Source organism: Melanaphis sacchari, unplaced genomic scaffold (genome assembly GCF_002803265.2).
Source record: "Melanaphis sacchari strain LSU unplaced genomic scaffold, SCAv2.0 Contig0_pilon_pilon, whole genome shotgun sequence".
Taxonomy (NCBI): Eukaryota; Metazoa; Arthropoda; class Insecta; order Hemiptera; family Aphididae; genus Melanaphis; species Melanaphis sacchari.
The window spans coordinates 15,854,553-15,870,189 of record NW_020270366.1 but is presented as its reverse complement, the minus strand read 5'-3'; the positions used below and the strand labels follow the sequence as shown (position 1 = coordinate 15,870,189).

The 15,637-nt window shown below is 27.4% G+C and overlaps 1 protein-coding gene across 4 annotated transcripts in view; it reads right to left on the bottom strand.

The window, feature by feature from the left end:
• Positions 1–2,714: 2,714 nt before the first annotated feature.
• The window catches only part of LOC112601015 (protein unc-13 homolog B), a 43,923-nt gene continuing 31,000 nt past the window's right edge, over positions 2,715–15,637 (bottom strand). For 2 of the 4 annotated variants that reach the window (XM_025348448.1, XM_025348609.1), the window contains 22 exons: positions 13,836–13,910; positions 13,009–13,228; positions 12,078–12,198; positions 10,818–10,924; positions 9,817–9,958; positions 9,605–9,731; positions 9,223–9,542; positions 9,010–9,160; positions 8,774–8,932; positions 8,579–8,704; positions 8,190–8,351; positions 7,820–8,101; positions 7,532–7,753; positions 7,287–7,453; positions 6,853–7,120; positions 6,624–6,755; positions 5,625–5,838; positions 5,300–5,500; positions 4,813–4,908; positions 3,251–3,410; positions 3,061–3,187; positions 2,715–2,996 (listed from right to left, as the gene is read on the bottom strand). In XM_025348448.1, the coding sequence (XP_025204233.1) occupies positions 2,826–2,996; positions 3,061–3,187; positions 3,251–3,410; positions 4,813–4,908; positions 5,300–5,500; positions 5,625–5,838; positions 6,624–6,755; positions 6,853–7,120; positions 7,287–7,453; positions 7,532–7,753; positions 7,820–8,101; positions 8,190–8,351; positions 8,579–8,704; positions 8,774–8,932; positions 9,010–9,160; positions 9,223–9,542; positions 9,605–9,731; positions 9,817–9,958; positions 10,818–10,924; positions 12,078–12,198; positions 13,009–13,228; positions 13,836–13,910 (3,750 nt within the window). In that variant the 3' untranslated portion in view covers positions 2,715–2,825. Of the gene's footprint in view, positions 2,997–3,060; positions 3,188–3,250; positions 3,411–4,812; positions 4,909–5,299; positions 5,501–5,624; positions 5,839–6,623; positions 6,756–6,852; positions 7,121–7,286; positions 7,454–7,531; positions 7,754–7,819; positions 8,102–8,189; positions 8,352–8,578; positions 8,705–8,773; positions 8,933–9,009; positions 9,161–9,222; positions 9,543–9,604; positions 9,732–9,816; positions 9,959–10,263; positions 10,371–10,817; positions 10,925–12,077; positions 12,199–13,008; positions 13,229–13,835; positions 13,911–15,637 lie in introns of all 4 variants that reach the window. The other 2 variants (XM_025348529.1, XM_025348683.1) reach the window with 1 other exon arrangement.

The window sequence follows — 15,637 nt, the reverse complement described above, 5'->3', positions numbered from 1 at the left end:
ACTTAAATTAGGAAGTATAGACAAAAAGCGCACTTTATTCAGCTTAAATATATAGATGATTAGGTATTATTGTTGATTTCATTTATCTTTACAAATCAAATATAACAATATTAATAAATTACTCGTTTTGAATGAAATCAAAAATAATAATATCAAGTATAAGACTAAGATAATAGAGGAGCATAGACAAGTTAATAATTTTTCATAGACACCGTTTGAAAATACACCGAAAAATTACGTTATGGGCAGTAACACAATAAATATTTTCGGTTCAAACAATATAATTATCATATTGTCTTGCGTTTTTGTTTCTTTTTTTTTATAAATGTTTATAATGTTTATATAGAAACCGAATTTGGTATATATATTATATATATATAAAAAAAAATGTTAAAAAATTATTATAAGTGCATAATTACAATAAAATATTAATACAAAAACAACACATTGCTTAATACGTTTACCCTGGTTAATCATAATGACGATATTATATAGTAAATGTTTTTTTATAACAATCTAAAACCGAAGTTTAACAGATTTGACTAAAATATTCAACGTCTAGGTTATATATTATATAAAAAATAAAGGCCCCTATACTTGAACTTACAAACATAATTATAGCAATAAATTAATAGATTAATATCATTAGCACAATACTAATATAATAATTATTTATAGCAACATAAAATAAGAAACGATAGATCGATATGTATGGTACGGTTGGTTGGGTATGGGAAATAATACAATAAACATAACGAGTGTTTTGGATAAGAGTTTGGAAGGTAACTTTTGAAACAAAATCTCTTATAAAGTTTTCAACATAGGCCACCTGCATATTATGTAGTTTACAATAGTTTTGCTAGCTTAAATAGTTAATTCATAATATACACATATTGTTATAGTAGGTATTAATAAATATTGGTTTTAACATTAATTTACAATATAATTGATAAAAAATAATTTGAATATACCGATGTTTTATCACATTTTATTTTGTAAATAGTATTCAACGATGCGTTGGGTTAAATATATTTTTTACAATACGAATACGAATTAATTATTGCTGTGAAAACAATATTACATGTGAAACCCTTTTGACCAATAATATAATTGGGTATTAGGACGGATATAATATAAATTATAACCTATTGAATAAAAAAATAGGTGTTTCCCAAAATTTTTGAATATTACCAAGTAAATAATGCGAATTTGGAATAAGAGGAATAAGAGAATAAAATTGAGGCCTATTATTATTATTACCCCCTGACACTTGTCATAGTTTACACAAAGTTTATCAGGAAGTTTTAAATGTTATATCTGTAAAATACTCAATTGCCTAGAAAATCAATCAAGAACGAATAGTATTTAATTATTATAATAAAAACTACTTAAAAATACTAAGAAATGTAAAATTACAAGAAAAATAACCGAGCAAATGGTATGAAAACAAGAATAATCAATCTCTTTACACGAAATCAATGAAATGGATGCGTACTAGAAGAAAACAACATGATGTAATGGAAGACGTTATTAGTAAATATATATTTAACATGTGTATGGTAGTTTAATACTATTATTAGAGTTTTAATAGTTTAAAGCATTTAAGTAGGTATATGTAGGTTATTACGATGGATGTTTAAACATGTATAGATTTTATGTTTAATGTTTCAATAAGCGTTTCACAATAAAATGACCGATATTTCGTATTATCAAGTCGTCGAGTCCAAGGAAATGTACATTACATAATATATATTTAAGTCAGATTGTTAGAATAGACATGATTACTCACAGAGTAATATAAAGAGATAAAAACAATAATACGTTCCGCAATTACACGCCCGACCGGATGGAAATTGGTTTGTGGATCGATACACGATTTGGCTTAACCTGTTTCTGGTGAAAGATTCCGAAGTAGAGGCCTGTATGAAAGAACGGTTGTAACAACAAAAACAACAACAATTATAGCAATAACAATATATGTGTCGGAACTTTCGGAGAAAAAATGATGTTCCATCTTGTTATAATATTATATTAATATGCAGAATATTGTAGTTGCGTCCAAGTGCAAGGAACAGGTAATAATATGAATAACATCCGTGGGTGTTTGACGCAGGAATATCATTTTTGTATAAAAATATTGGTTTTTTTTTTAAAAACAATAGAGTGCATTTAATGTAGTAGGTGGTAGATTTCGGTAATGCGGAATGGCGCACCTGTATATTTCGTGTCCCTCTTTTTACAGTAGAATTTTAATTTACCTAAATATTGTACTGTGAATTTAGAACAACAAATGTTTAAAAATTAAAATATTCAAAGCCATCTTAAAATTAGTGGTGTTCACCCTATTCCATCCAAACGCCCTGGTATTTCGGGTACCTAACTACCACACAGAAAGTTTTACAATCGTTATAACCAACAATGCAGTGTATTCAATTGAATAATTAATTTTTAATTTGAGAATGGTCCCGTTGATTTGTTTAAAACTCAAAATGTTGGTCAATTTTTAATGTGTTTTTTCTTTAAGAATTTATTGCTATGTACGTATATAATTTTGTATATGCAAAATGAATATGAAAAAGACCAACGTTATTTTTTTGGCGTTGAAATGAATACTTTCACTTTTCTGACTGTAGCACAATAATTGCAATAAGAACTCCTATTGTTTCTAAGCCCTAGTTAAGTTATTACTATTCACAACTCTTGATCGATTTTCATTTTTTTTTTTTTTTACAACATATTGAAGTTAATTTATTATTTTAACTAGTCTTAATTTTATTGTTTTTAATGGAAGACTATTGGCGATAACTTCACATGTCGATTTGTGTTTACGATCCCTGTACGGACGATTGGTCTTCTTGCCTGGTCTCCGACTTGAGCTTCACAAATTCCTTAGCTACGTCGTCGTTATACCTCTGTGAAAGTATCCGTAAAATTGTCCACCCAGTTTCGTTCATTTGTATTCGCCTACCAAGACCTAACCATTCGCCGGTACGGACCTTAATGAGTAAATAACAACAGTCAGATGAAACGGTAAAAATAGTTTTTTTTATTATTAATTACCATTATTGGGACATGTCGCATCTGTAAAACCGCCACACCAACGAGCCGATCTTCCCGAGCAAAACAATAGTCTTTCACGCAAAAATGCAATTCGTAACATTCTAAATCTTCTATGGCGCTAATCGAACTGTGCAAAAAATGATCGCCATAAAAACCAAGTTTTATTCGATATAAGGTTTAATATACTTACAAAACGAACGCTTCGTTGTATCTAGGGCTCCAACTGCCGGACTTACTCTTCGTCGACTGTTTTCTCTTCTTGTCCGCTAGTCTCGGTCCAATGAGGTTCACCTCGACGAACGGGCGAAACATACCAGTTGTTGGCCATACCAGTGTATTAGCAGCAACCACTATTATACAGTAACATTAACAATACTATAGTATTATAGTGAACATAACATATATTTATATTATGAAAAACAGGGCTTTGCAGAATGTGTATCAAAATAATGTGGGATATAGATAATAATAAAATATTTAAAATAAAGCACATTTTAAATATTTTAATTTACTTGATAAACTTGATCAAGTTTATTAAATAAACAATGATTCTCCTAATATTATTTTCAGAATGTGTTTATTGATAATTTAACAATAGTTGTTTATTATGTTTAGTACATAATTATATAATTTTCATAAAAAAAAAAAAAACAGTAAGCATTATGTATTTAGGTAGATATAATATTATTATATTTTAGTGTGTTGATTTATTTTAAAGGAATAATTATGTTTGAAAATCACTATTATGAGTATTACTCAAGTACGCGTACAAGAGTTGTATTCGAATAAGTACAGTATTAAATTTGTTTAATGATACCCATATCTTTAAAAAGTATAGCTGTTATATGTCACAGTTTAATTTTATAAAATTACCGTAATAATGATGTACTTTTATTATAATAGCTGTATCAAGTAAAGTTAGTGTATTAATAGATGCTCAAAGTGATGTAATTTGACTCGTTTTAAGGATGTTTATGGTGATTTGTGTTTAGCCGTTAATTAATATCATAAGTAAATAACCGTATTCGTAGTTCACCTATAGGTTGTCATGAAAATAAGTATTTATATATGTTATGTAGTACAAGTCAAGTTCGATGTATTTATAAGGTGAACATATAATATTTTTATTTTAATTTTCTAATAAATAGTTACTATATTCGAATAAAATGCGATTTTATTAGATGCAAGTAAAAAGTGAAACGAATACGATTTTATGTATTTTTGTAAATCAAACTACATTGCGTTGTTTCATTATTAGAAATCAATGTTTTCCTTTTATTGAGGTATGAGTATTAAAAGTGACGAGAATGGTGTAGGTTTTATGGTTTCAGCAAGACTTTATGATTTTATTTTATTAGAGTTATGTGTCATGTGAACATCCGATACAAAGAGAAAAAAATATCGTATATTCAACACACACTTGTTTTTAAGTAAATAGATTAGGTTTAGAATCAATGAAAATGCGTAGAGTTGTTTAATAAAAGAATCAATACAAAAGACATTTAGAAAAGAAACAGAGAAAGATTTATTAATGAAACAAAAAATAATTATGGAAAATTTTAGTTGCTTGTTATTTTTTTATATTTAATATTTTTGATAATTTTCTTATGTTATCATTAATATTTATGCTGTATTATTATATACATATATACATTAATTATTTTTAGTTTTAAATAGTAAGTTATTCTTAATTTATTGTTTAAAAAGTGAAATTTTAATTAAGAAAAATATACACATAAATACATTACATACCTGTTACAGTGAGCTTAAATTCGTTATTCGTAGGATGTGTTTCAATGTAAACGTTAATAGAAATTTCTCCATAAGGTTCTTCATATACGTAATTTTCTAATTATAAATATGTAAACAAAAAAATGAAACAATTTTTTAGTTAATGACTTTAAAACATTATTATAAACATTTAAAACTACTTTTAGTCATGCAAAAAAGGATAAAGAATTGTTTTTTTCTATTATTTTTGTATATTATATACACGAGGTAAAAAACTTTTTAACTTAAAGTAGGTACTTATTCTGCACCCACATACTATTATAGTATAGTTATTACTTATTATAATATTACACCATACATTTTTTAAAAATGCGTAATAATCTGTTTGTAGTACAATGGCTCTATGGCTAAGTATCAATTATATTCTATACTGTTTATATGATTACAACTTATGAGTAATTTTAAAGGGTTTCAAAAATAATTTATACTTTAGAGGATAAAATTTTACCTTGCAATGGTCTTCTTGAAATTTCAAAGAGTTTTTCCATTCGACTTCCCATTGATTTTACATCTTCTTCTGCTTCATCTAATGCTTCTTCCTCTTCGGTTTCATCGTCTTCGTCATAATCCATTTCATCCATTTCATCTTTTACCTCAGTGCCACTCATTAGTGATGGTTGTCGAGGTAATGGATCATTTTTTTGTGGTACTTTATAGAATCAAAATATTATTTATTATTAATAACACAACTCAATTCCATTAATTATACCTATGGTGAAAAATAAATAATTCACCCCCTTTTTTTATTTTAACAATTATCAATAAAAAAATACCTTGATGTAATTGTGACAACACAAACGTTTTGATGAGTTCATCTGTGGATCTTGTGTAGAGTGACAAAGCATAGCATAAAGATAAAAGATCCGAACTTTTATCTAAATACTTCTTTTTCAGTCCATTTCCACCGGCATGAAAATATGTCTTAATTGTTTTCAATGCAGATTCTAAGACCCTACATTGCTTAGTATTTAAGTTCTTTTCCATATCCTAAAAAACATACACTTTTGGCTTAGAAAATAATTAGCGGATGGTTTGTTTGTAAAAATAATATACATTATAAATAATTTTGTTTATTTTTATATCTATTCTGTAAATTTATTAGTCGATTATCTTTTATTTTTTTCCATATGTCATCTGATTTCTGAAATATTTTCCTAGATATTCATACGATTAAACACTTCATTGTTGTTAAATTGAATCTTAATTTATCTAAATTAGTCTATTGTAGTTAAAAGTTAGAATATTTTAAAGGTTGTGGATTTTGGTGCAGAAGTATCTAAACTAAGTTGATGTTAAGATATAAAATATTATTTTTGTTATTTATGACATACGATTTCGGGTATTTTATGTACATATTATGGAAAAATTAAAATTTATTTTTTAATTTTGGCTATTAAACTATTAATATTTCATATTTCCGAAATTAAAATTTTAATTTTACATTTTCCGAGTTTTTTTAAATAAATTAGTAGATAATATTGTATATAAATATAAATTAGATATTATTATTATCATGTATCGGAAAATGAAACTATAACTAAGGTATTGTTTAATTGTCAGAGAAAATACAGCTAATTGTATTAGGCATGGGAAATAAATAAATACTATACTTATGAGTTTTAACATTTCGAAGAAATAAACCTAATAGTGTTATAACAATAAAATGGAAATAGGAAAAAAATTATCATTAAAAGCGTGTATTGAGTTTACTTAAATCAGTTGTCACGGATTTTGTGTATATAAATATGTTATAAAATATTTTGTATAATTACCATCACTCCTGTTAAAGCATTTTTAACATCTTGTTTTCCAGCCATGTGGTTTCTAATTAATCTGGACATGTCTTCAATTCTAGCATTAGCTGCCAGTGATCTAGCGTTTTCACTAAGGTTTTTCAATATCATCTAAATCGAAAATAATGAATTTATAAAATGAATTATAAACCTCAATGCCATATTATTATGTAATTTTGTATTATTTATTTAATGTATAATTTCTTACACTTTTATCCATCATTGGTGGTAAGACTACTGATCTTTCTAATATTCTTATAACAAGTTTCCATAATTCACGAAGAATCCTTTTTAGTACAGGTTTTTCACAAGTTTGAGCAAATAATGATAATGAACCATCCATGAGATCCATCAATGGCCTTAATATTTCGTCTACTTCCATCATAGATACTTGCTGTGGATTTTGACTACCTCCTTTGATACTTTGTAATAACTCACCAAGTTCTTTGACGCTTTTCTTTATTTGAGGTTCCAAACTAAAACATTTGATAACAATTAATTTTTTTAATGTTTGTTTATTTTCGTCGTAGATAATAATAATAGATTTTAATTTTAAAACATATCGAAATTGGTAGTAGGTAATTAATCAAATAATATATATAAAATATGTATATAAATAAGTAAAATATTAACTGTACATACCTTTTTCCAAATTTTCCAGATAGTTCATCTAAAGCTTTTAATAATTGCGTTTGTAAGTCATTTAGAATATCTGTTGCATCTTCTTCCAGTTGTTTGCCACCCATTGATTCAAACATTTTTGTTAGTTGCACTCGTAGTTGTTGAATATTATTCATTAATATACAAGCCTATATAATTAATAAATGTGTTAGGTATTGCATACATAAATGTATAATATAAACATAGATAAAATATTTTAAACTTACAGTTCTTTCATCTAGCTCTTTAGCATCAAATTCTTTTTGAACTATGTCTACGTATGCCAATAATACTTTGACAATTGTTTTAGCAAGTCTTTTCATGTATCGATTGGATATCTCTGGGTCAGGACATTCTAATTTTGATATAACTCCAAAACATTGTGTAAGCTGAGTGAATACGTCTACCACTGAGTTGGAAAATAACGCATGCTCTGAACTTCTTTGAAACTATAATTACAAAATAAAGTTTAAAAAACTTTTTGATCAAAGTTTAAGAAGACGACGCTTCCTTACCCCATCTTTTTTGTCCCTGTTAAAAGCTCCGTGCAAATATTCTAAAGACACATCGTCGTTTTCATTTAGCCATTGCATTACAAACGGTTCAAACCAAGATGGATACTCGGGTATTGCGTCTTTGTATGGTGGTGCATCTTTTACATAATTAGTAAACAGCCATTTTACTTTGAAATGGAGGTTCATGTATGCTGAAGTTTTACAAAGTCTATGCGTTTCGTGTTCTTCTAGAGCATACTTCATATCCACGGCGAAGAAGCTCCACATTGTTGCTGCGGATAACTGTAAAAAATATTTTAGTTATAATAATACGTAATTAGATATATGTATATATATAAACATACAAATAACAATTTATTAGATAATTTACCTGTCCTATATTGAGCTCTGCTGGAAATTGACTCAGAACAGGCGCGTAGCTATTTCTATCTTCTTCGATTACAGAAGCAACGAGAGCTACAAGCTTATCCCAAAAGCCTAAATCATCTAACTTTGGTCCTGTGTCTTCGTCTCTTTTTTCATTTGGATCAGTCTTAAAAACAAAATAGTTTATTTAATTAACAATTTCTAAGTAAATTTATGTAATGTAATACACACATTTATTTTTGAATAACTTGCGTTTAATGTTATACAATTTAAAATTATTTGATCACGGTATAATTAGTAATATTATTAATATTTAAAATAAGTGTAATTATTATACTAAAATCTCAAAATTACAAATGTTTAACATTTAATTTCGATAATCAAAATAAATACCTGATATTCTCTGCCGTATAAATCATAACAGTTAGCGAATAGAAATTGATAAGTTGACCTTAGACATGCTTTGACACAATCCTTAACAACGGTACTAGCTCTTGGTGGACTTGAAAGTTCTTGTACCTAAATATAATCATGTTATAACTGTTGTGCTACTTTAAAATATTATTATTATGTTTAAAAAAAAATTACCTTCATTCTGAAAAATGTAATACTGGTCAACAAATCGACAGTAGATTTAAGATCCATTAATTTTTCTTGACTGGATGCCGGAAAGTTATTTCTATACATTGATAAGTCTATTCTGAGCGAATTATGTAGCTGATCAAGCAGCTTTACAAATTTTTCTTTCTATAAATAATGAAAAAAAAGAAGATTTGAAAATCATGATTGAAAACAACATTATATTTTTCAGTAATGATAGTTACTCCAAAATTCGATGCTGCAAAACGGTCGCTCGCGCTAACGGCGGAACTGGATGTAGTGTGTGCATAGTAGGCATTGATATTCGCTAACAATGTACTCATTACCGCTGGGACTCCAGGGCATAAATATTTTGTTGAAAGACAATGAAAGTGTCTAGAATACGAAATGATTCCTATTAATATTATAGTTTTAAAATTACCATGTAATAAACCTACGTCATTGCTTGGTAAATAGATTCTATGCCATATCTCATTGCGAATTCGTCGACAATATCTTGTGCGGGAGACTCAAAATACAACTTCCACCCATCTTCTCCTTTAGCTTGAGGTAGGTGGACTATACCAGCATTATTTTCACACAGCGAGTGAAACAGGTTTTCGTGAAGACACGTGTATTGGATATGATAAGGAGCGACTTTTTCCTCTCCTTTGATTTCTACATTGATATGTAATCGAATAGCACCGGATACCGCTGATTTATCAGTCCTTTTTTCGAGATTGTACCAAACGTCCATTTCACCCGATAACGTCCGAACCTAAATACTTATCTTTTTATTCATAAACTCTCGTACAAATATAATGTTTGATATATGTTTACCTCGATAATAGTTTGTCCTAAAAAATCATCTGATTCTCTGGTTAATTTTTGCCTGAGTCTCGATTTCAGGTCATTGTCCTCGTCCCATACCCTGACTTTAATACGATCCGAAGAATTATGGCACTCGCTATTAATTTTGAAAAATGTCAACATATTTTTATGTATAATATATTATATACAGTTACAAAGAAAGGTAAAAAAGAAATACTTACAAATAAAATTTTTCATTCCAAACGGGATTGAGCTCTTGAGGCATAGTTCGCGTTCTCTTTTTAACTTTACCTACTTGAACAGTTACGTATGGATCTGATGTACCACTTTTGTCTTTTGCAATGAGTCCTTGAGCACATTTTACTATGATAAAAATTAAAAGTTATAATCGATAATTATTCAAAAATATGAGTTACATTGATTTAAAGCACGGGTTCGTTCTAAAGCTATATGTACATCATATTTTGCACGTGCATACAAACGATATACAATTATAAATGCATGCAATAAGCGTTATTTTTATCGGAAGATGTCGTTACTTCTGCTAACTATATATCGATGATTTATGTGATTTGTTTGATTTTAAATTTAAATATTAGTAAGTATTTGATCGATTCCAACTTCTAAAGCTGTGAGTAAGTGAACCCTAATAAAACCTAACCGCTGACCTGTTATTTCGATTTTGCACGACCATTTAGAAGTGCCTTCAAGAACGATAGCTTCCGCTTGCTCCAAGGAATCGATATGCATATCAGGTTCCACAGAAAACATGGTTCTTCAAATACGCAAAAACCAAAACAATAAAAACAAATATTTACACACAAATTTACCGGAGGAAAGAAACCAAAACAATAGAAAATGTTTAGATTTAAATGAATGAAAATTCTTTCTTAATATTTTTGAATGCATCATAAATATAAGCGAGGAAAAATATAAACGTCTGTAAAAATATTTCAAACATTTTTATTAGTGAACAAACAATAAACCATGCACAAAAGTAGTTTAAAACTAACAATACACACAATTATAGTTAATTGAAAGAATTTTCATTAAAAATCTCGTGCTTAAAAAATACACATGAGGGTTTAAATATATCAAAATAGTAAAACGTAAAACACCAATTTCATTAAATTAAACACCAAGCACAATGAAGGTTGCCACACAAAGCTCTTTGAAGTTGTCTGCTCATAATGTCAAATTCGTTTTTTTTTTTTAAACAAACCTGTGATGGCAATTTTTGCTGACCACTTGCAGGTACCATCCAAAACCGATTGTTTCACCGCTTTAATATGACCTTGATGGCTTTTCTCCTCCACGCCAAACACTGATCTGCGTATAATTTAAAAAAAACACATAACAACCAATTTTTTCACACCCAATACTGCGTGTTTTATGTTAAACTAAACAAGAACTTCTTCCGAATGTTGTATGCGCATTTCTTAATGACCCGGAATCTCTGTTAATTGTTTTCGCATTAATTTTGAGTCACGGATGACACACTTAGTATAAACACATGGCGTCATTTTTTGACAAATCAGTGATTTTTTTTCTTCATCGTTGTAACTATTACAAATTACATCCATACTTGTGAATGCTGTCATTTCGGTTATCTAACTCAAATCAATAACAGCTTTTCAACTGAATTCAATTTAGTCGTAGATCTGTTAATTCAGTTTGTTCGTAATAGAAGTGTCTGATGACGAGCAGTTTGAAATTAATCTGACGGTGTTCCATTTGTCTTAAGACGACTGTTTAATAAGTGCTATATATATATTACGTCACGCATGTCCTCCTATTTGACCTCGATTCATTTCCGACGACTGCTATATGTTTCCGTTTACGGGGATATCGTCGTGCGAGTGTTCCAACATTGTTGGTAGATATATTTCTTTTATACGAGTTACGATTTATTTAAAGACTATTCGTATTTGTTATACTCGGACAAATAATAAAATAAAATAATAGCTTGAGAGATAATAGAACTTATTGTTAAAAAATCTATCACTGTGGCTCAAGTTAAAATTTAAAATACTATATTTTAGAAAATTTATTTCGTTGATGAATAAATAAAAATATTTATAATTTTATATTATAAAACAGATTGAAATTAATAACACGATAACCCACTTTTTTTTTATAAATTGCCTATTTAAAAAAAAAAAAAATTATAGCATAATAATTGTAAAAATTACGACTTTTTGAAAAATATTTTTAATTTTTATGGATATTAACAAATAATAAATTTTACTAAGAAATATTTTTAATAAGGTAGTTTAAAGTAATGTTCAAGGTAAAATTTGTAAATGATGATTCCTACCTATTGAAATTATTTAGGGAGATTGTTGACATTAAATTGACTGAAATTCATGCAGCCTGCTGTGAAATATCTACAATTGCAGTTTACAACAATTGCACTCAAGGTTCTTATGATTTTATTATAAATTTACTAAATTTGGTGGTTGATATTAAATCGTCAACTAACCTGATAAGTTCAAAAATTTCTGGATGATCTCGTTCGCGTTGTAACATTCTGTCCTTCATTGCTTGTATAATTGATATCGCTTTATCTTCGGCACCGTGTTTGGAACTTTTTTCGGCAGCTCCTATTGTTTGTAGGTAGTAAAAAAATTAATAATACATGTGTATAAGTCTTAATGTTTTCAATAATATAAGAAATAGTATGAGGTTTTCTACTGTACGAATGTGTAATGTTTTAACTATATTTCTTCAATTTTTATTATACCGTATGGACAAATATTTTTATTCGTACAAAGATTTCAAAAACTATAAATGTATGAAATTTTTATAGTCGAAATATTTTTATTTTGTCTATTGTTCTACGTCATTTGGTTTATTATGAATAAAAAATAGAACGGTTTTTTTTAAAATTATTTCTATTCAAAGTTTGATCAGGTATATACTCCCAGGAGTCTTAAAAAAGTGGGTTAATGGTAAATGATGTATAAAAATATGTATCAGAGGTTGCAAAGCGAATTTGAATAAAATTTCAGATATTTTTGAAAAAGTATTCACTATGTTTTTAAACGTACGGGATGAAAGTATTATACTTATTTGATGTATAACTATTAAATAAAATGGTATTTTTTTGCAGTGAGAAATATAAATATGATAAATTTGTCAGAATTTAAGTTGTTTTTGGTGTTTTAACAATTCACAATAAATTAAAATTGTATGTCCACTTTAAAACTTTTATACATCGGCTGAAAATATCAGTTCAATAAAATGAATGCGCGCCATAGTATTACAAAGCTCATTGTGTTTTTGCTACAATATTAATTATAATATCGTTGGTTAAATATTTATAATATTTTCACGGCGCCCAATTATTATTACTGCTCGCAACATTTGTAATAGTTTAAATAATAGTCACTTTTTTAAAAGTTATGACTTACTTTGCAAACAGTCGGCGTTTAAGAGCTCTTTGCACTTCTCGTGGCACTTGACCCCGCATTCAGTGCACCGTACCCCTTGTCGGGCGATGCCCCACAGCAGCCCTTCACATTCATAACAATACGTTGGTGAAGTTGCAGTCCACGAGACGAAATTATGTGGCGTAGTCGATGATATTGGATAGATTAAAGCTTGTAGAGCTTTTTTGTAAACGTGCATTTTCTAAAATATTTTGAAAGATCGTGGTATTAATTTTTATAAAAATATTATAGCGATAGGTTATATAGTTATCTGTTTATTTTGATAATATGATCTATATATGGTTTAAAAATAATCGCAATGATTTCCTTATAATGTAATTATTTTCAATTTTTTTTTTTTTTTTACTTGAAAAAAATAATTATAAAATAATATAAAAAAATAAAATAATAAATAAATACTCGTGTTATTTATTTTAATACAAATGTATTAAAAAAATGAAATGTATACTATTTCTGTTAACTTATAGTGAGGGTGAATATTAGAAAATAAAGTATGGAATATTATACTTGTTATCTTATTATGTCAAGCAGTTAGTAATAGTTTTATAAATATTTAAAAATTCATTTTTATACTATTTTTTAATTTATAAAACATTTCTTGAAGTTGGAATAAGAAATATTATTTTGGTTTCAGACTTATCAGAGATGCAGCTTTTCAACAGACGCGTCTAAGAATATATAAGAATAAAAAGAAAACTACAAGAAAGTAAACGTTGGAATTTTTTCATTTGGCAAACTATTTTTTAATAACGAAAAAGTACAAGTGATTTGTTCAATTTGGTACTAACCAGCTCTTCGTCGTTGAGAGTTGGACGTGGAACTCCTGACGCCAGTCCTGCGTTTCTTTTTGTGGCAGCCATTGTCTAAAATACACCCAGAAGAATTCCAATAATAAATTAATAATGCAAAAACGGGAAAACCGTGAGCAATAAAGCTATTGTAACCATAAGCGTAAATATTAAGCATTTATGCAATAACGTGTACTTATTTAATAATTATACCCATGATGCTATTAAATAAACCGATTTTATTATAACTCACCAAATTATTGATATTACTATAATACTTAAATGGAATAAGAATGTTATGATGATTAATGTAAGTAGTTAAAAAATTTAAATTCGTAAAGAATATCTCACAAAAGAGATATAAATGCTATAAGAAACTTTTTAACACTTTTCTATTGTATATATTTCGCTCTTGTTTATGTAGTCATAAACGGAAAATAATGACACCAACATAGAAAAAAACTTCGAGTTAAGATGGGATTTTTTTCAGGAACATCAATGTTTCATTTTAAGATAAATATTGACATATTATTACTACGCTTCTACATTAAAATAAAAACTTATTATAATGTTGAATTAATTTTATTGCATCTTTGATATTAGGTATACGCTGCAATAATTTAAATATTTTTTTGTCGGTTAAAAAATATACTTAAAAATAAGGTTTTCATCATATTTATAGTGCTAAAATATACTTATATAGATTTATATTATATAATATCATTTGAAAAAAAAAATACAAGTATTGTTGAAAACATTCTTATTCCAGACAAAAGTATAACTCAAGAGTTTGCTCGAGGAAAATACTTGTATAGGCATTTTTTACTAACTCAACAATGAAAAAATAATGTAAATAATTTGAAAATCATAATTATAATTTTTAAAATTATGTGATCGTAATAAACAGCACATTTTTTTAAGGCATTTTAAAAACACGTTTTCTCGAGCAAATTCTCATTTAATTTAAATGTCTGTGAACGAAATCACGAAACATATTTTACGTTGATAAGCATATTACTACTATCTAGTATCTATTTAGCTCAAAGTAATATTAACATATTGGAACTTGAGTGTTAAGTACTTAATAAACATGTGCAGAAATAATTGCTTCAAATTTAATTTTTGATTTTAGTTTTTTAAAATGTTTGGATGATAAACATTTCAAATGTTTAATTTTTTCATATTTAAATTAACGCGACTTTTTAACTGCACGCACATGTCTATTACATAACTGTATCATCATTGATAAGTAATTTTTTTGTGTTCACAGCCACCTACAGTATATTAAACCGGATAAGAGTTGTAAAATAGAAAAAAATGTATATATATGTATGTATAATATATAAATTAATAAATTAAAAACACTAATTGTCTATAGGTCTACATAAACTAAAATATATTATAAGTTAAATATTAAAACTAATTCTATGTAAGTAACGATTTAATTTTCATTTAATGAATTGTATGTAGAATTATAATGCATGCATTATTAATTATTAAAAAATAAAAATAGCAGAAAAATAGTCACTTTATATATTAGGTACTTAAGTGTTATCGGGAGGGTTAATGTTTTTTTAATTGATGCTAAAGTATTATCTAGAGGTTAATGAAATAAAGTGGATGTGTTAAATTAAAGTTGACGTATTATTATATACTCCGATCAATAGTGCTCGTATAAGTCTAATAAATTACAAGAAATAGAGTTTGAGCACTTAAGAAGTTCATTACGACATTTCAGTAAATATGTATAAAATACAATATGTGTATACTGTAGAATGTACATTCCTACATAAAATATATAC